This window comes from Epinephelus lanceolatus, chromosome 7 (genome assembly GCF_041903045.1).
Source record: "Epinephelus lanceolatus isolate andai-2023 chromosome 7, ASM4190304v1, whole genome shotgun sequence".
Classification (NCBI taxonomy): domain Eukaryota; kingdom Metazoa; phylum Chordata; class Actinopteri; order Perciformes; family Serranidae; genus Epinephelus; species Epinephelus lanceolatus.
In genome coordinates this window covers 9,111,576-9,131,137 of record NC_135740.1, presented here as the reverse complement: position 1 = coordinate 9,131,137, position 19,562 = coordinate 9,111,576, and the positions used below count along the sequence as shown (strand labels likewise).

At 41.2% G+C, this 19,562-nt stretch overlaps 2 protein-coding genes across 4 annotated transcripts; one reads left to right on the top strand and one right to left on the bottom strand.

The window, feature by feature from the left end:
* Window positions 1–742: 742 nt before the first annotated feature.
* Window positions 743–12,132, bottom strand: pld7 (phospholipase D family, member 7). Of its 3 annotated transcripts, XM_033633376.2 has the most exons (13): window positions 12,035–12,132; window positions 11,711–11,955; window positions 11,090–11,191; window positions 7,718–8,713; window positions 7,307–7,494; window positions 6,260–6,443; window positions 6,044–6,158; window positions 5,692–5,819; window positions 3,774–3,977; window positions 3,472–3,611; window positions 2,882–3,047; window positions 2,684–2,783; window positions 743–1,728 (listed from the first exon to the last, which is right to left on the bottom strand). In XM_033633376.2, exons 2-13 carry the CDS (start codon window positions 11,831–11,833, stop codon window positions 1,526–1,528), a joined length of 2,649 nt encoding a protein of 882 aa, XP_033489267.2. In that variant the 5' UTR covers window positions 11,834–11,955; window positions 12,035–12,132; the 3' UTR covers window positions 743–1,525. The 3 variants fall into 3 exon arrangements, with proteins under 3 accessions (XP_033489267.2, XP_033489268.2, XP_078025308.1); XM_033633377.2 differs by lacking the exons at window positions 11,711–11,955; window positions 12,035–12,132 and adding an exon at window positions 11,409–11,675; XM_078169182.1 differs by lacking the exons at window positions 11,711–11,955; window positions 12,035–12,132 and adding an exon at window positions 11,427–11,675.
* Window positions 12,125–17,961, top strand: gpr137 (G protein-coupled receptor 137). The gene is made up of 8 exons (XM_033633378.2): window positions 12,125–12,249; window positions 13,771–14,247; window positions 14,562–14,611; window positions 14,736–14,976; window positions 15,689–15,838; window positions 16,005–16,130; window positions 16,265–16,383; window positions 16,918–17,961. Exons 2-8 carry the CDS (start codon window positions 13,861–13,863, stop codon window positions 17,012–17,014), a joined length of 1,170 nt encoding a protein of 389 aa, XP_033489269.1. The 5' UTR covers window positions 12,125–12,249; window positions 13,771–13,860; the 3' UTR covers window positions 17,015–17,961.
* Window positions 17,962–19,562: the final 1,601 nt, after the last annotated feature.

The window sequence follows — 19,562 nt, the reverse complement described above, 5'->3', positions numbered from 1 at the left end:
TGAGTGCAGTATTTCTTTCATATTAGCATGTTAGCTTGTAATGTGACCATGTTAAAATTTAGCTCAAAGCACCATTAAAGGGATGGTTTGGTTGGTTATGAGGCACTTAGCCATAGTCAGTGTATTACCTACAGTAGCTGTCAGTTGGCACGCCCCCAGTTTGGAGAAGCAGGCAGAAGTACCGCCACTGAAGCTAAGCAATGTGCTGCTGTGGACAGGGGCAGCAACAAAACACATTTTAACCACAAAAAAAAATATCAACATCTGTTTAAGTGTATGCTATATTTAGAATATTTTCATCACTTCACCTTACTGTCAGCCTTTTCTGAATGGGAACTGAAGCTGTTATCTATACTCCTTTGACAAAACAGTAATTTTACTTTGCAGAACACAGAACTTGCTGGTCTACCACTGCCTTGATCAGATAGTTTGTGCTTTACAACTTGAATCAGGTAATAATACAAATACACACTCTATAGACAATTCCCTCATACTGCTCCACTTCAAAAATCCCTAAAATTACAGCCTACCAGAGCAGCTAGAATGACTATAGACTGTTTTATGGAAGTTTTCCATGTTTTTAGCACCACAAATGAAATCCCATTCACTGTTGTAATCATGTGGCCTCAAAGACAAATGTCTTAAAACCTGCACAATCAAACTGATACAATACTATCTCTACCATAACTATTCCTATATCATTGTCTCACTCCTTTCATCATCCTCGTGAAGCTCTCAAGGATCACGAACAAAAAAGCATTATTTATTTACATTGAGACATCGCGTAAACAGCTCTGTTAGTCAGGGAACATGTCCACTGATAACACAAACAGGTGCCAAGCATATAATAGATAACCGTAGTAATGAAGGGCAGAAATATTTAGTAACTATCAATACAGTAAAACACAGATGGCAGGCAAGGAAAGTGTTTGGTTTTTCCACATACAGATCTTCTATCGAAAAAACAAAGCATGCTCACTCTGATTGAAGTGAGATATTATCTGTCTGTTCTGGTACACATTCAGATTGTCAGCCAGCCGTTAGCTATGAATGGAAAACTGGTAGTATTTACAACAATCTTGTACTTTTGGAATGACATACATAGTCTCACTACACATAAACAATAACAGCTGATAGCCCCAGCAGTGTAAACACGGTGCATACACCTCTTTGGAATGTTTTAATTCCTGCATGAGATCGTTGAAGCTTGCCGTCGACATCTTAAGGGAAAATATACACAATGCTCCAGGCATGAAATTAATTGTACAAAGCGAATTCCCCTGTACCTTAGCTCATGTAAGAAAATCGTCAGAACCACAGAGTATAAAAATAACATGTTTGAAACAAATATAAAAACGCAATTATATACAAAGAAAACAGGCAGTCGGTAAAGGAACAGCAATAAAATAAAGCGTGTTCATTCACGCAATACAGCAAGCAGATTCTGCACAAGTCAAAGTTCAAGTGGCAGGAGCAAGCAAGATGCTCATCTACGATGCAATGTGCTTTATTAAACAACTAACCCTCAGTGTCTACGGCGAGGGCAGACATGCATATCGTCAACAGAGAGACTGCTGGCATACTCAGACGTCCAGTCTCTGAGGAAGAGCTCCTCTGCTTGGCTCTGCAGAGTCTCTTTGCCTTTTGGAACCTCAGAGCCAGTTTGATTCACCACCAGGCCCACGCCAGCTGTCTGGGTGAAGTAGTTCTCCGACCAGTTGGATGTCCCTGTGAACACAGGAACAGACACATCAGTTAGACAGCCTGACAGTCCCAGGAACTAATACGACTCACATTTTAATGAGATTTATATTACAGATAGATTTTAACCACCACATGGATGCAATTCTTCTTTCCCACAGACAGCAGGGAATTTCAGTTTACCGTGATTTAATTGTATTTATCTTCTTGTAATTATTTTAGACTATAGATTATAATTCAGCAAATACCAACCTCTGCAGACCTGCAGCTAAAACCCTGAACTATCAAAGCAGATTAAAGAAACATGTAGTTACAACCTGACTGTTCAGGAGTGGATGAAGGGTTCCCATCCTATACTTAAAGAACCAGCGTGTAGGGTTTAGAGGGATCTATTGGTGGAAATGGAGTATTCATAATTGTGTTTTTTTTTTTGTGTATAATCACATGGAATTAGGAATTGTTGTGTTTTCGTTATCTTAGAATGAGCCTTTCATATCTACATAGGGAGAAGGTCCTCTTAACACAGAGCATGCTGTGTGTCTACAGTAGTCCAGAACAGACAAACCAACCACTGGCTCTAGAGAAGAGCTTTGTAACATTTTATGTTACCAGAAGGCCACCGTGGTTTCTCCTGCAAGTTTGGAAAGGGAGGGTGAGCAGAGGGGTGTTCAGTTGGTTGCAATCTGGTTCCGGTCCATTATATGAGCTCAGACAGGTTTAATTTCATGTAAATTGACTTAACCGGCATTTGTCATCATGACACACTGGAAATTAAAAACAAGCCTTTGCCAATGGTGTCACGGCGCTAAAGCCAACCTGTATTGCATCAGTAATTAGCAACATGACAAAGTGATAAGCATGATTTTATGCTTATTTATTAACAGACATACAGAGTCACTAGTGTCTGACGAGCCATGTGAATTTACTGCTGAGCCAAAGAGTGAGAGGAGTTCTAAAAATGAATCAAGTGGTAATAGCGTACCAATGTAGACCACTCTGTCAGTAACCATGTACTTGGCATGATTGACTCGTGCATAGGGGATCTTCATCTGTTCTGCTGTTGAAGGCACTGTGAAGATTTTCTACACACACAAAGAAAAAACAACAGCAGGAGTTTAGGATACATCAGCGTTCTGTTATGTCTTTGTCACTGTGGAGGAAATAAAATCTCCCAATGTACCACATCGATGTCACATTTCAGATGAGGCCTGTTGAGCACCACCAGGGACTGTAGGAAGGTGAACATGGAGGCAGATGAGTGCTCCCAGCAGCTGATCAGCATTCGAACCTGAACGTCTCTGGTACAGGCTGCGGCACGCAGGGCCGAGTCGATGGCGGGCCAGAACCTGAGAGAGGGAGACCAATGCGGTTTGAAGAAAATAAAAATAAGACAGGATTATACTGATTATATTGTCCTCTCTTCTCATCTCTGTAATATCAGTATATGTGTAATGTGTTTGGACACCTAAAAGCATCCCAGGACAGAGACAAGTTCCCAGCATCTGAACTAGAAAGCGTCCAGTCAGCAGGAGAAGCTGCTTTGTCAGACAATCTGGGTCCAGTTAGGTGACTGTTAAATACTATTTATCTACTTGCAAGTCATCTTGCATTGCATTATCTGTCACTGTAACACCTGCATCTCATCAAGTTACTCAACAAAGGGATTTCATACATTATTTTGTCTGAGGAATCAATTTGTGTCTGATGATGAATATATCTAGGATACAGTGTTAACATTATTGCCTTTCTCTGTATTGAGTGGCTCGTCACCTGATCGGCTCTGTGAACTCAGACATAGGCAGATAGTCCATGACAGAGATGTGAATGAATTTCTGGGCGTCGTCAATGACAGACAGAATGGTAGTGAGATCATCGGAGCGGCCACGGGCTGAGATCTGCGGAGGGGCGCTCTGCAGGAAACAGATATGACACAGAGGTGAGAACCATGGGAGCAACCAGAGAGAGGACTCTGTCACAGCTGGGTACATAAATACACTGACACTGAATTTAAAATAGGAATGTCTTTTTCTTTGTCTTCTCTGAATACTGTCTCATATCACACATGGACTTACAGACAGGTAGACCTGAGCAGGCACTCCATTGAACTTTAGGCGCAGGGGATTCTGGGCGCTGGACAGGGCAGAGAGACGAGCAGGCCAGTACAATGGCAGGGAGCCGTTATCCGCACCACCGATGTTCCAGTACACCTCGAAGATCCGAAAGGCATCCTGAGCCAGGCAGCTGCAGTCCTCCACAGACAGGCCGACCTCCTTCACCTTGTTTAAACAAAGCACACAGGACGCATTAATTCTGTCACTGCCAAAACTGTGACTGTTTGTGTGCGGGCAGTGGTGGGATCATCTGGGGCCAGTTCCAGGGAGTAGATTTAATTAATTATCTGAATCAATTTCCTGAGTGCAACCTGGAACCTTCTCTGATCTGGAGGCAGCACAATTATGTTGCACTAATAAGACTCAGATGATAATCCAGATTTGACTTAATATATAGATCAGCAAAATGTATCATGTCTATGTATCCCCCTTTAGAACAACATTGTTTGAATGCAGTTGAACAAACTTGACAAAAAATGCTTTTAATTAATAATGCAACACTCTCAGAAGCAATAAATCCACAGTATAAATATCACCTGCTTATAATAAACCAATCAATAACAGGCACTCTGTATAATAAACTTAATCTGTGACATTAATGTCTAGGCTTCAATCAATTATTCAGCCCTCCTTGGAACTTTATTTAAAAAGTCTGTTAGGCCGAGTAGTGCACCATCAGTCTGCAGCCAATCTAAAAACTGCTGTGTCACTGTAGCCCTGTTAGTTTTTACTGGACTCTTAAAATGAGTCTCCAAATTGAAGTGATTAACTGCTCAGTTACAGGGATAGTTTGCATTTTTTGAATTGGGGTTGTATGATGTACATATTTGTAGTCAGTGTATTAACTACAAGATGAAGTGTTGCTGAGGATGCCCCCAGTTTGGAGAAGAACAGAGGAGTACTGCCACAGAAGGTAAGCAATATACTGCTGTGGACAAGACCAGCAGCAAAATGTGTATTAGCCACCACAAAAACAAATCAAAATCAGTTTAAGGGTATGCTATATTAAGAATATTTCCACAGCTTTACCTTGGCACAGACAGCCCTTTCTAACGGGGAGTTCCCCCATTTATGCTCAGGCCAAGTAACCAGACTCCATTGACATAAACAGTAATTTTAGCTCACAGAACACGGGAGTTGCTGGTCTACTGCTGCCTCAATCAGTTAGTTTGTTTGTGTTATTGTGTGACTTTGGTGAATCTGAACCAATCCTTTAAAACACCAAAGTCACACCATAATACAAACTAACTAACTGACTGAGGCAGCGGTAGACCAGCAGCTCCTGTGTTCAGCAATGTTAAATTACAAATTCTCTCAATGGAGTCTGGCTTTGAAGATGTCAATGTAACGGCTTCAGTTGCCTGTTGGAAATCACTGTCTGACATCAAGGTAAAGTGGTAAAAATATTTCAAATATAGCATACACTTAAACTGATATTGAATTTTTATGTGGCTAAAATACATTCTGTTGCTGCCCTCAACCACAGCAGCACATTGCTTAGCTTCAGTGGCAGTACTTCTGCCTGTTTCTCCAAACTGGGGGAGTGCTGACTGACATCTACTGTAGGTAATACACTGACTATGGATAAGTGCCTCATATAACCCCACTTCAACAAAATCAGAACTATCCCTTTAAGTCCAAAGTGGCAGTGTATTTTCTCTGTTTAAAAGAGCTTTTACCCAACGGTCAGGCTCATGCTTTAACTGGTTGGGACATCAATGCAAATGAGATCAAATCTACTGGACAGTAATGTGATCTACAAGTGGACATTAATGAACCTCTTCCTCGTAATGCAAAGGGTCACGTGGGGGGGAACATGATGACTGCAACTTGTAATGCAGATTACATTTGAAAATGCCCATTTTTCTCCCAGTTTTACCTGACTTAGAGAACGCCAGTCCATGTTAGCACTACCCAAGTAGAAGTGCTTTTGATCCACCACCCACAGCTTGGTGTGGACAATGCCTCCTGTTACAGCCTTGAGGTCTACCTCTCTGACCTCTGCACCTGCAAACAAAACACACACACACACACACACCTAAAGAAATGACTGCAAATTGGTTTGATCTTAGCTAGTGATGATGAGAGTCTGTTTTCTGTATCCAGCTTCAATTATTTACCATATGTGTGAGTTTTGACATGCAAATGATATTTCCTAGTTAAGCTTTAACGTATGGTACACGCGGCAGAGTGACAACACAATGAGCTCCATACTGTCGTTGATGATGTACCTGTTGCAGCCAATTCGTCCGTATCTTCACTTGAGGTCTGGGGGGCGTTCACAGCAATCTGGAGTTTCACCCCTTTGGATTCAAGTTGTTTAAGTTGTTCAAAGACCATTTTTCCCTGCAAGATATAAAATAAATAAATAGATAAAATAATATCATACACACTGAAGGTTCGAAAGATAAATGTATCATGAGACTGGAGCATGCCACTGAACTAACCTGAGAGTCAGAAGGGTCAGAGGAGCGCGCCGAATCGCTGCTTCGTAGAGTTAGGTAGAAAGCAGCAATATGGACCGAGCTGTTGGCTTTGTCCAGCAGATGTAACCAGCTGTCTGCGATGCTCCCTCTGGATGAGGCAGAGGACGGATAGAGACCCACAGGGATGCTCTCCACCAGGTGCACTCTGAAATGAGAGAGAGAGAAACTCAAGCTTCAACTGCTAACACGCCAAACAGAAACCAGTCATCATCTCAGACCAGAGGATCTGTGCAACTTTACATTCCACTGGTTGATTTAACAAAGCTTTCATGACTTTTCTTGAGCTGCTCATTGGAGTGTGGATGCCCAACCCAAGGCCTAAGAGACCTGACAGGACATGACAAGACCCGAGAGTTTGTTGAGATGAAGACTTGACATACATCCAATAGTACGAATCAAAATTTCAATATATATTACTGTGTATGACGTTACATAATGAGTGTGTTTTGATTAATTACGTCCCTTACAACTACACTTAGACTCATCGACTATTCTAAAAGTAAGAAAATGCTCAGAAAACAGTCAAAATTGAGCACAATTTAATCTTCAGGGGTAAACACTGTCCAAAAAAATATTGTGTGTTGTAAGAGCCATTTGAAATCATTATTCACATTTTTCTACGAAGTTAGTGACGTGTTATCAACTAGTCGACTAACAAACTCAGTGCTTCAGTAATGTTAATTAACTGTGCGTGGCTTGGGTTGGGTTTGGACATTAAAAACAGAATGGGTGTTTGGTTAGGGTTGAACTCCGTTACTACTCTCTTGAGCTCGGAAAGAAATGTGCGGCCTGACCTGCACTACTGCTCATACATCAGCTTCAAAGCAGCAAAACTGACACAAAGTCTGGTGCATTAATTCTCTGCTGTGTAAGTAAAAGTGAAAAAAGAAAATCACAATCACAAAGCAAAGTTGTGTCTTTCAGAATGTTTTGGTCTCAATTTTTTTTTACTTTTAACACAGCAAAGGGCTCATAAGAACAAAACTGATCGCACAGATCATTTCTTACCGACAATCAGTGCTGCAAGGCTCTGGTACCAAGCCAAAGCCCTCCAGGAAGTGCAGTTCCAGCTGAGCTGTGAGCTGAGCCACAGACATGGGAAGCCCGTAGTGCCAGACATGCTGGCCAAACCCCCCTAATAGCAGCAAAGTGGTGGGCAGGAGGCAGAAGAGGGCAAAACTGGAGCATCCTGACCCCTATAAAACAAGACAAGTACAATATTAACTTCACAACATGTGTGCAGAGTTACGATCATAGCTCTGACAGAGGGTGGGAAACAGCTGAGGACTGTGCAGCATACCGAAGCTGTTACTGCAGGGTGTGGTGAAATTCCTTTTTGTGTGACTGACTCTGTCGAGACCACCAAGATAACCCTGACATCAGTGGAATCTATCAGGCAAGTAGAACAACATAACTCACCTTAGTGGGCTTGGCAGAATTGGTTGACTGAGCTTTAGCAGGCTTCTCTGGTGGTACAGAAGGAGTTGATTCATCAACATCGGCTCTCTCCTCCTCAAAATGTGGAATCTCTGGCTTGCTCATAAGTGGTTCATGATGCTCCATCACCTCCCCTGAATCCTGGCCCTCATATTTTTCATCTTCCAAATCATCCTCACACTCCGATGAAGACCTACTGTCCTTAAGTTCAAGTATGTTTGTCGGCTCCGTCTCCCACGGTGGTTGTTCGTCCATAATAGCCTCCTCTTGGCTGACCTCAGCTGCATAAAGGATGTCTGCAGACTGTGTCTCTTCAGCATCTCCAGAGGGCGTGAGGGTAATCCTGCTTTCAACCTCTATGTCGCATTTCTCTTCTGTGTCTTTAAATGGCTTTTGGCTGATGGAGCCCTCGTGTGGAAGGTGAGATATGGGGGCCTCCTGTGCGGTGGCAGCTTCTACTTCAAACGTTTTGCTCTTGTCCAGCTCTGGTTCATGTTGCTCCGATCCTTGCTCTGGTCTGAGGGCCGGCCTGGGGCTTGCAGTCATAGAAGAGAACGGCGCAGATTCAAACATCCTCAAGCCCTTGGGCGCACTAAGTGTCTGGGGAACATGGACTGCTGCTGCTGTAGCTTGTTCTGTGCTGCTGAACAAAGAAGGAGCTTCAAGGCTGACTTTTGGGGCGCGGACTGATGGCAGTGGGAGTGCTGTTTCTCTGACATCAGGTAGCCTGAACTTTGATGCCTCCACACTCCCAGCCCCAGCTTTCTCGGGGGGCTCAGCTACATGGACAGGGGTATCTTTTTTGGGAACAGGCAACTCATGGTCCTTTGTGCTGGTAGGTCGTTTATGGAAAGTGGGGATTCTGGAGACAGGTTTCCCACCTTTGCGGTTCATGTCTTCTTTCTCCTCAAGCTCTTTACTTGCAGCCTTTTCATCAGCTCGCAGACGCTCCAGCACAACACTACAATACTTCAGTTCCTGAGGAAGACAGAACTTGTTTAGAAAAGGCATGCATCTTGTGTGAATATAAAAACAATGATAACACCTGGAATACCCTTAAAAAAGCAGTTTAACAGACATTTGCAAACCCAATATCCACCTGTATTGTGTTTCCTGTTTTGATTCTGCTCAAAATCAACACTATAACACTGTGTATTACCTGGAGAGGCCTCCGGAGCACTGCAAGGGCTAGAATAGCCACACCTATTCAAATAAGCTCTCCTGTCTGATACAGCGCAGCATGGCCACCACAGACTCATTAACATGTGTTCATTGATGTCAATATTTGTTTATGAACATGACCATGAGTGTAACCATGGCTACAACACTCTTAAACTTTACATTATGATGGCAGTCAAAGATGAACATTAAACTTGCTTTGCTTTAAGTTCAGTCCACGATGCTAAATTGTTTATTAAAGGCCCAGTGTGTAGGATTTAGGGGGATATATTGGCAGAAACTTAATATAATATTAATAACTATATTATCATTAGTGTATAATAAACTGAAACTAAGAATTGTTGTGTTTTCGTTACCTTAAAATGAGCTGTTTATATCTACATATGGAGTGGGTCCAAACCAAACACTGACATGTAACTCTATTTCTAAACAGTGTTTACTTTATGTTGTATGTAAATGCAACTGAATGTCTGCCACAAGTATATGATTCTTTTCATCTTTTCTCCAGTGTTTGCATTTTGTACATGTTTTTATGTCTCACTGTTTAATGGCACGGAAGGCATTTTTACATGTCACAGTAGGAAACCCCCTGGTGTTAATAATTAATGATGGATTCCACTGAGCTGCTTCAGTTTCAGCGTCCTGGTATTGTGCATTGTGGCTCACTGTCATGGCTTACTGGGACACTTGAGTTGAAGACACGTGAATGGAAAAGCAGAGCCGTCGTTAATAGTTAACGATTATTATTAGTAACACCAGTGCTTCGCCTATGATGACAAAACAAAATACGAAAAAGATCTATTCTAGCCCAACCGAAGCAGGATTTTAAAAGCAAATATTAGCATCAGCTGCAGGGTTTCCACACCCTCTTAAACAATGAATTCAAGAACTTATAAATTACTTTCCAGGCCCAGTTCCCTCAAATTTAAGGACCCAGAATGACATAGTTTGAAACATTGATAAAGCCTTATTACCGTTATGAAACTGAGATTTTTTTTTACAACAACTGCCAGACTTTACAGACCCTCACAGAAAGCAATTAAAAACAGAGACATAGGTGAATGTGTAAACATTTCTAGACTGTGTTGTGTAGGTTGTGACAGGTGGCACATAAAACAATGATGCAACTGCAGGAGACACACATGTGGACGGCAAACATAGCCTATTTACTAACTTTAAATAAAAAACTGTCAAAAGAACTTCAATTTCTTGCAAAAAAAAAAAAAATTCAAGAGCTTTCAAGGACCTATGTCTATTTATGTCAGTCTTCCAAAACTTTCAAGGATTTAATGGACCCATGGGAACCGCTATGGCCAATAGTAACATAAACAATAATTTCTGATAATGATGTGTCAAATTATTAAAATAATTCTTCCCATGACATATACTGAGCAGAACAACTTGTTGAAAAATAAACTAAGTAATGTAACAAACTGTGAAGTTTAAACACTAATCTGCCAGCATGTACACTGATACTGATATATTTGCAGTAAGCTAATGTTTGCTTTTGTCAGTCCAGCTTTGAACTACATTTTATGAATTTCACTGAAGCGAAGCACCTTGTGACACCTGCTCCTGTAAGTGGCTATATATAGATATGTAAACTTAAAGCCTTACTGATTATTTGACAGTACATTTGTGGGTACATAAGCAAAAAGTTAACTCATATCTAATATTTATATTATATGTTTTGCACTTACTAGGTGTAAATGTATTTCTATTTGAGTGCACTGTTGAAAAAATGCTATTATCTTTATAATTAATTTGATTATCTTTGATTCTTTGCTTTTACATTGTTATAATGATAAAAAAAAAACAAACAAACTCCATATATGAGCCCACAAATATTGATTTTGACAAACTGGTTGGTTGGCCTCTCCTCTTTCTATATAAATAATCACCTCATAGTCTAAATACAGTATATAAATCAGCTTTACAGCCCTACAACAGGTTCAATGAGATTAAGACACTTCCGCACGAAATTGCCAATATTTCCTGTTGATGATTACATGCTGCTGCTGCACACCCTGAGCATAATTTCTCTCACCACATGGCTGTATAAATAAGACTCGAGCCACACCCAGCAACCCTTCTCCGGCCTGTGCAAAAACTGAAACAGATAGACAGAAAGAGGTGTGTTTGTTTGGGTTATCTGTGCGGTGAGTTATAGTCTACCGTTACATCAGCCTCCTCAGCAGTTTCCTCCTCCAGCTCAGCAGGGGGACTTTGTTGTGTCTCCATCACTTGGACAGACTCAGAGTCTGACTCATCTGATTCCTGATGGGACAAGATTGGTTATATTGAGTTAACAAGGAGGAAAGAGCACTGTACACAAAGCACAAGGTATAAATTCCACTTAAGGACATGTGCATTGGTTGTATCTTTATCTGCACCATGCCAATGGAAAAAGTACAAGAAAATGTATATAGATGGTAAACGTTTTGTTATCTTCTTCACAGAGAAACACGGTCCGTCAGCGTAAAGACAAACTTACCATGATGCGGTAACTTGCTCTGTAACGTTAGGAAGTTGTGTCTGGGCGCAGGGCTCAAACTCACGATGCGGTAGTTAGCTTTTAACAGTAGCTAAGCAAAGGTTACACGCGCTAAAGTGATAATAGCAGCAAACGCACGATAGTTAAAGCAGGCTGGTTTCTATACAGTCCCTCCGTGAGTATTTTCCTCGGGTTAGCCAGCTAACGTCGCTACCGTTAGCGAGCAAGCTACGTGGCCGACTGTGAAGTTCTCAGCAGCGGAGGAAGAGGAGGCGGAAAAGCTGAGTAATAAAAATACCCACCTCATACGTAACGTTGGTTCTCCTGTGCCGGCGGACCGACCTTCTCTGCGGTGTGTCCACTGAGTCTTCGTCACTTTCCTGACTGGGGCGGATGGACCTTCTGGATCGCAGTATCATCGGCATCTTGGACCACTTCAATAATGCAGCACTTTCGTGACACGAGATTAACGGACGGGACGTAAAGAGCAGTCACGTTTGTCTGCAGTTCTGAAGAGAGTCCACTCCGGCAAACGGCCAATATCGAGCTGCGGTAAACAAAAGTTGCACTGAACAGCTGCCAGAGTACTTAAAACATATTTATCAGTGACCTATATACAACCTTACCGTCTAATCCGATTTGAATGCGGCGTCCTTTCTGGCAAAAGTAAACAACAACTTGAAGTAACCGCGAGTCCCTGTCATCGCTGATTGGCAGTTAGAGTTTAAACCAGTGGCGCCGCCCATCAGACGTTACGTAGGCCACACAACACGGAAGTAAGGGATTACCGTCTTCTGCCGCTGCGTATCGTTCCAGGAGCTCGGCGTCCCTTTCAAATAAGGTCAGTTATTACCGTGAAATTATTACTGACAGCTTATACATTGTATATATCTTTGTGAGAAAGCAAAGCATAAATTGGGGGACAGCTCGAGATAGTTGACATTCATTCTTGTTAACAAAGTTAGCTTCAGATAGCTGTTGTTGAGCAGCCTGAACGGAACACGACCGCTTGTTTATGTTGCGAAGAGAAAAATAAAGACATTTAGGTTGCAAACGTTAGCTGGGTTACTTAGTGTCAAGGCTACTGTTAAATACACAGGGAACATATGCGTTTGTACAATACAATGTCATTAAAAGCCCCTCAAATATTACGTTAGTGAAGTTTGAAATGTTGAGGTCTCTGTCTGACCCTGATTACTGAGCTGTTGTGTTGAATGTATGTTACTATGTTACTGTATCATGTACTGTACGAGGTGGGACAGACAGCCACCATATTGTGACTGCTGTTTTGTTATGAGGTCCCTGTTTGTAGTTTAAATCCATGTAAACGTTGAAACAGCTTGGGAAAGTATTATATATATCAGAGTATTTATATCATAGGATAGTTTTTACATTGTCACTTACGGTGAACAACTTTTAAAGTGAGATTTCTACTTGACTTTGCTCTCAAACACAAAGGAATGCAGTGCACCTGAAAATGAAAGTAACTTTTTTGACTTCCCTTCACCATCCAGTCAAGTGTGAACACTAGCTAGACAACTTTCAAATGGCACATTCCCCATATGAACCCATGTATTAATATTGGAGAAAGGCTTTGTGGCTTTTGCAGAATTAGATATCATACTATTTGACTTAATGGCCTGATGTTGGTAAATGTCCACATTTTGTGATGTGGCAGTATTTCCTCACTGATGACTGGTCATTTCAGAATATTTTAAGACACAACATTTTTGTCTTGTGGGAGCAGGCAATATGGTTAAATGATTGTATTTAGGTTTATATGACTTCTACAGAAGCCGAGAAGGGCTGTGCTTCTTATTATTTTTAATGCAGATATCTCAAAATCACAAGTTAGTTATTTTATCTTGAGATATCAAAGCTTGGTGAAATGAAACAGCCTTTTTTCTTGTGATAAGGGGTTTATTATCTTGTTATCTCCAGATCATGGGGTCATTATTTCAAGAGAAAAAGCTTGTTTCTCGAGATAACAAAATAACAATTTTATGTTTTCCCGTGATAACAGGTTGATTATGTAGTTATCTTGCAATCATGGGGTCATTTTTTCGTTATTTGGAGAAAAAAGCTTTTTTCTCGATAAGAATTTTTTTTTGTTATCTCATGATAATAATGCTCAGTTCCTTGGGAGCCAAGGCATTTAAAAAATTAAAAGCATGGCTGTTCTCAGTTTCCGTACATTTTATGTCATGGTACAAATATACATCATGACATAGCACATTTTTTGGAATATCAATTGAGTAACTATTGACACTTCAAAATACCAAAAAGTAATCTCTGTTATTTGGCTAGTCCAATAAATTAAACTAATTAAGATACTTAATTATCTCTTGTGATTTTGTTTCAGGTTTCCCATGTGAACCTTTGGGGCTGAGAGGAGAAGGTTTGGCAGTTCCTCCACGATGATGGACAGTTAGTTCATCCTATCAGCACTCCAATGGAAGCCTCAGTCTCAGCTGCCCCTCCTCCCAACTCCTCCGTCTCGCCTGTCCCAGTCCCCATCCCCCTGCGCCCAGCCGTCGCCCCATCGGTCCAGCTTGGCTTCACCATCCTCTACACCGCTCTGTACTCTGGACTGTTCCTGGTGGTGTACATACAACTCTGGCTTCTCTACCTCTACAGACACAAGAGATGGAGTTACCAAAGCGTCTTTCTGTTCCTCTGCCTGCTTTGGGCAGCCCTCCGCACCACCCTGTTCTCCTTTTACTTCTGCAATGCTCTGGAAGCCAACCACCTTCCTGTGGCAGTGTACTGGCTGCTGTACTGCTTCCCTGTTTGTCTGCAGTTCTTCACTCTCAGCCTTATCAACCTGTATTTCACTCAGGTAAGATGGTTGTTTTGTTTTGTAGCTAGAATACATGAGCTATTATATTGAGGGAAATACTGAAAGAAATTGACAAAAAGATTGTGAAGAATTGGTTTGATTAAACCATAGTGATAAAAGACTTCACGTCATAATTAAATAAGTGAAAGTAAAACCACTTTAAGAGTAACAGCAGCTTTTAAGGTGAAACCTTATGGATCTTTAGAGAGACTGAAGAAAGAAGACACTCAGTAAATACTTCTTTTGCTTTCAAATCCATTCTTATGTCAGGTGTTTGTGTTCACTCTGTTGGTTGTTTCTGTCTTGTACCACAGGTGTTGCTCAAAGTAAGAGAGACGTACAGCTCAGATGTGGAAAGAGGAGTGTAAGTTTCACTCTAGAATAATTCTGCACCAAGCTTTTGTTCTGAACCCTGATTATCTTGATTACGCCTTGAACACAACACAGTACTTATGTATTTATAACTCTGACTTCCTTGTCTTCCTCAGGTGGCTGGCACGGTGCATGTATGGTGCACTGAGCACTCTTTTTCTCTCCATCAACATGGTCTGTGCGGCTCTTGGGGACAGAGGTGCCAGCGGTGGGTCAGGGGACCATACCTGGACTCTGGTCCTGGTTCGAGTTCTGGTCAATGACTTGCTCTTCATCCTGGATGCAGTGTTACTGGCTGCCTTGTTGTTGCTCCTGACCAAACACTCCCGCTCCACCAGCCCCTACCTGATCAGCAAGGTGTGCAAAGCATCACTCTTTAACATACAAATGACCTGATGCAGCAATTACTTTATTTTGAGTAAAATGTAAAAAACCTAAAGGGGGAACTTCACCGATTTGACACATTAAAATTAGTTTATTATTCATGATCAGTCCTGCTCCTCATGGGGCTAACTCATGGGGTGGTTGCTGGTGCTGCATCATGGATATATAAATAGGTGCTTGATTAGCTAATGTGTATGACCAGTCACTCAAGGTTCCTCTTGTGCTGGGAGTATACCTACTCTGAAATAGGAGTTAAAGAACTACAGTTGTTCCTAGTCTACAGACACAATAAATAATGGGTTCTTAGAACAATGAAAAAGTTTCTCCGATTCGAGGAACTGGACTATTGAGTTGCATTATGGGAAATGTAGGACACAATCTTTTTCCCAAGGGTGTTCTGGCGAGTCCTGCCCTTCTGTGCTGTGATTGGCTAGTACTAACCCTAACATGACATCTTTGCCTTAAACCTAACTGCCTCAGATCTTGATGCCACAACTTGACAAGTACAATCCAATCACAGGGCTGCAGGGTAGGTTTAGGCAACACACTCTTGGGAAAAAAAACATGTGCATCCCATATTAGGAGCTAAAAGTCAGGATATCTGGTTTGCCCATTCTTTGCCCCTTTAAACCCTCCTCTGTTCTGATGGTACTCCAGGCTAACAGCGTCTCCTTCTCCTGACTAGGGGACCACAGTGTGCCGGACAGCAACACTGGGAGCAGCAGTGATCTTGTTGTTTGCAAGTCGAGCCTGCTACAACCTGACGGTGCTCTTCCTGTCTCAGAGCCACAGAGTGGAGTCATTCAACTTTGACTGGTACAACGTCTCTGACCAGGTGATCATCTAACATTTGAGTTGAAGCACTCTTAGCCAGTGCATGGTTCAAGGTGACAGTAACGGGTGTCAATATTTTCATATCTCAGAACGTCATGGTATGGTTGATAGCTATAGCCAGTAAAATGCCATCTCACTAACTGATAACCCTGTGTGTCTGTTTGTAGGCTGATTTGCGTGATGAACTGGGTGACAGAGGATACATGGCCTTTGGCGCAATCCTCTTCATATGGGAGCTGCTCCCAACCAGTCTGCTTATCCTCATCTTCAGAGTTCGCCGGCCTGCTCAAGAGGTAGTGAGCACATTGGACAGACACTGGGCTAAATGTCAACTAAATGAAGAAATCAGAAATTAAAACACAAAACAGGATGAGTATTGCTGAACCAGTCGAGGTCATTTCAACCTGTTTTTTTCTCATTTCCACAGACCAGCAGCATGGGCGTTAACAACAGGGTCCTACCTCGTCCATATTTCTTTGACGATCCTCAAGGCAGTGATGAGGACGCGCCTGTTCCATGGGCACGGAGTTCACACCCACACTCCAGGTACTGTCTTTTCACAGGTAGAGCTGAAATGATTAGTCGATTTATCAGTCAGTCAGTCAACAGAAAGTGAGTCATCAACTTTTGCTATTCGATTAAAAAATGAAAACATTCCCCAGTTCCAGCTTCTCCAGTGTTAACATGTCCTGCTGGGGCTGGACGATATGGAGAAGATCAAGTATCACCATGTTTTTGAGGAAATACTTAGATATCTATTTTGCAAGGAAATTGTAGGATTGACAAGAAGAAGTGAAATGTGGATACAAGAGGCTGTTCGCACTACTCTTAGCCCCAGGCTAAGGGAGCTATTAGCCCAGGGCTGACTAAGTGCTCATACTGGCAGTTCTGACACATACCCAGTGAGCTAACCCTGACTGTAGCCTAGGGCTTGCTGGCACTGCTTCAGAGTCATGCAAGTTTTAAAATATATAACATAACCTAAGGTCCTGAGTAAATCAAGATCAGATTAATGAAGTGATTTGTCTTAATCAGATTAGGCGTATGTGTTGATGTGTGCTTCTTCTTACTCTGTTTCAGCTGGTATGGATCAGAGACCGCTCCTCTCCTGTTTGCCAGTAATCCTCCAGACCAGAGTCACCAGCACCACTCATTCTACTCCACCCCCCAGAACTGACCCTGACGTCTTCCCACTAATCAGGGTCGTCGTGTCCTCAGTGACATTCATCTCAAGGACAGACCGCACACAGCTACCAGCCAGTAGTACACTCCCTCTCTGAACAGTCTTTTTGCACTGAAAATCTCAGGAATTCATCAACAAACGGTGAATATGCACCTTATAATTTTGTAACAGAAAATATATCGAACATTTTTCTTGGCTCAAAAGGAAAAAAAATGGTGGGAGAAGCCTGAACGGCCAAACATTGTGCTCAGGGATCTCCTTATAAAGGTTAAGGTGAGGTTTAGTCACAATGTGTTATAGCCCTTACAATTCCTAAACAAATGCACATTTAGCTTCGTTAGCATTCCTTATTAAATTCGTGCACATAATGTAGTTCATAAGCTCCTTTGGTAACAACCACTGACCTAGTTTGTGAAGAATTAATTTTTTCTCTTACACTGTTCCAAGTGTACAGCAAACTGACTAAAATACAAACTATCAGCTGTCTCTTTTGGCATTTGGTGTTGCGTTTCTTTAAGAGCAGTACTGTCTTTTTACACGTTTAATACATACAATTCCACATCTCTTTTAATCTGAGATTTATACATCACTGCAGGTATTTTTACATCGCTGAATTGTACTTTTGGATGCTCCCTTTAGGGCCAGTGTCTGCTGTTTTAGTTTGTATGTCACTTTTGCTAAGACTTTCATAATTATTCATTTTAAAAGTTGGTTTTGATTCTTGTTCCCTTCCTGTATAATTGTATTTTGATGGAAGTTTAACTTATTTTATAACTAATGTTCTACCTTTAATCGTTGTTGGAAAAAAAAAAATCAAATGTCATCCTCCTTTATGTCTTTACTTGAATAAGACTTCCTCATAGCAAGTCACTCACATGTGACTGTACCACGTGATTGATGTTTACTGTGTAAAAATCAAACCAATAAAAAAATTAAATGAGCTTGTTCAGCCTGTTGCTAAGCAAAAACAAAGTATACTGTGTCTACATCTGTTTCATTCATGTTTAAGCTACTTTACTACAAACTGTATACCTGATTAGTGCTAAGGTTTCCAAGGCATGCCTCACTGTTTAGATTTTTAAATGTTTTACCCAAAGGTAAACATCAGGTCTACTTGTATTTATGTCTTTTATACTGGTTTTCCTTTATTTTACAGACCTGTGACTTCTGCATAACTTAATTTCCAAAAAATGTTTCCACAAAGTCTTCTGGGAAGAGCAATGTAACTGGGTACGACTTGTATGGAAAATAATTTGTTTGGTACACACAGGTCAGCTGAAAATAAACATAACTTTAAAAAATGCATAAAAGAGAACATAAAATTTAACAAGTAGTGCATTTTCAATAATAAATAAATACTGAATGAAAATGTACTTGGGTTTAAAGAAAGCTTGTCTTTCAAGTAAATTCCTATCTTTCCTAAGATCACTACCAAACCACATACTTGTATCCAGGAAACGTCCTGGGAAATTACCCAGAAAGCACAGATCTATAAGAAACAATGACTGCATTACTTAAAGGGGTAGTTTGGATTTTTTGAAGTGTGGTTGTAAGAGGTTCTTATTCACAGTCAGTGTATTACCTACAGTAGATGGCAGTTGGCATGCCCCCAGTTTGGAGAAGCAGACAGGAGAACTGCCACAGAAGCAATTCAATATGATACTATACAGCTGAATACTGCTGTTATCAGTTTAGATGGACACTATATTGAAGATATTTTCACAGCTTTACCTCACAGACAGTGATTTTAGATGGGGAACTGAACTGAAAGCGAAACCAATCTATGCTTTCTTAAAAGCCAGCCTGCATTGAAAAAACAGTAATTTCACAGTTTCTAATCTAACATTGCCTCAATCAGTTAGTTTGTGTCATTGTGTGATATTGTTGTTTCAGAGGTTTAGTTCGGATTCATGCACTGGCACAAACAACTAACATGACAGTGGTAGACCAGCAGCTCCTGTGTTCTGCAAGTTAAAATCGCTGTTTTTGTTTTGCTTCTGTACCCTGTTCGAAAGGGCTGTGTTACAACAAGGTAAAGTTGTGAAAATTCTAAATTCTAAATATAGCGTGCACTTAGACTGATACTGATTTTTTTAGGTGGCTAAAATGTGTTTCACTGGTGCCTGCATGCAGAGCAGTGCATTGCTTAGTGTCCGTGTCAGTACTCCAGCCTGCTTCTTCAAACTGGGGTCATGCTGACCACCATCTACTGCAGGTAATACACTGACTATGGATAAGTACCTCATACAACCCCACTCAAAAAAATCTTAACTATCCCTTTAACAGTACAACAGCAACACATGACAATGTGATAACTTCACATTTCTGACCAGGATTCTTGTTTTGCCTTTCTGGCATGGCAACATAATTTTTATCCAGATAGTTTAAGCCTACAGAACTACCATTAAAGAGGGTTTGTTCATCGCAAGTGTTAATGAATTTTAATTTTATAGCCCAGTCTTTAGGTCAACATTAAAGCTCCGACACAGCGAGTCTGAAGAGAAGCGCTCACTTTAACACATTCCACTTCACTACACCTGTA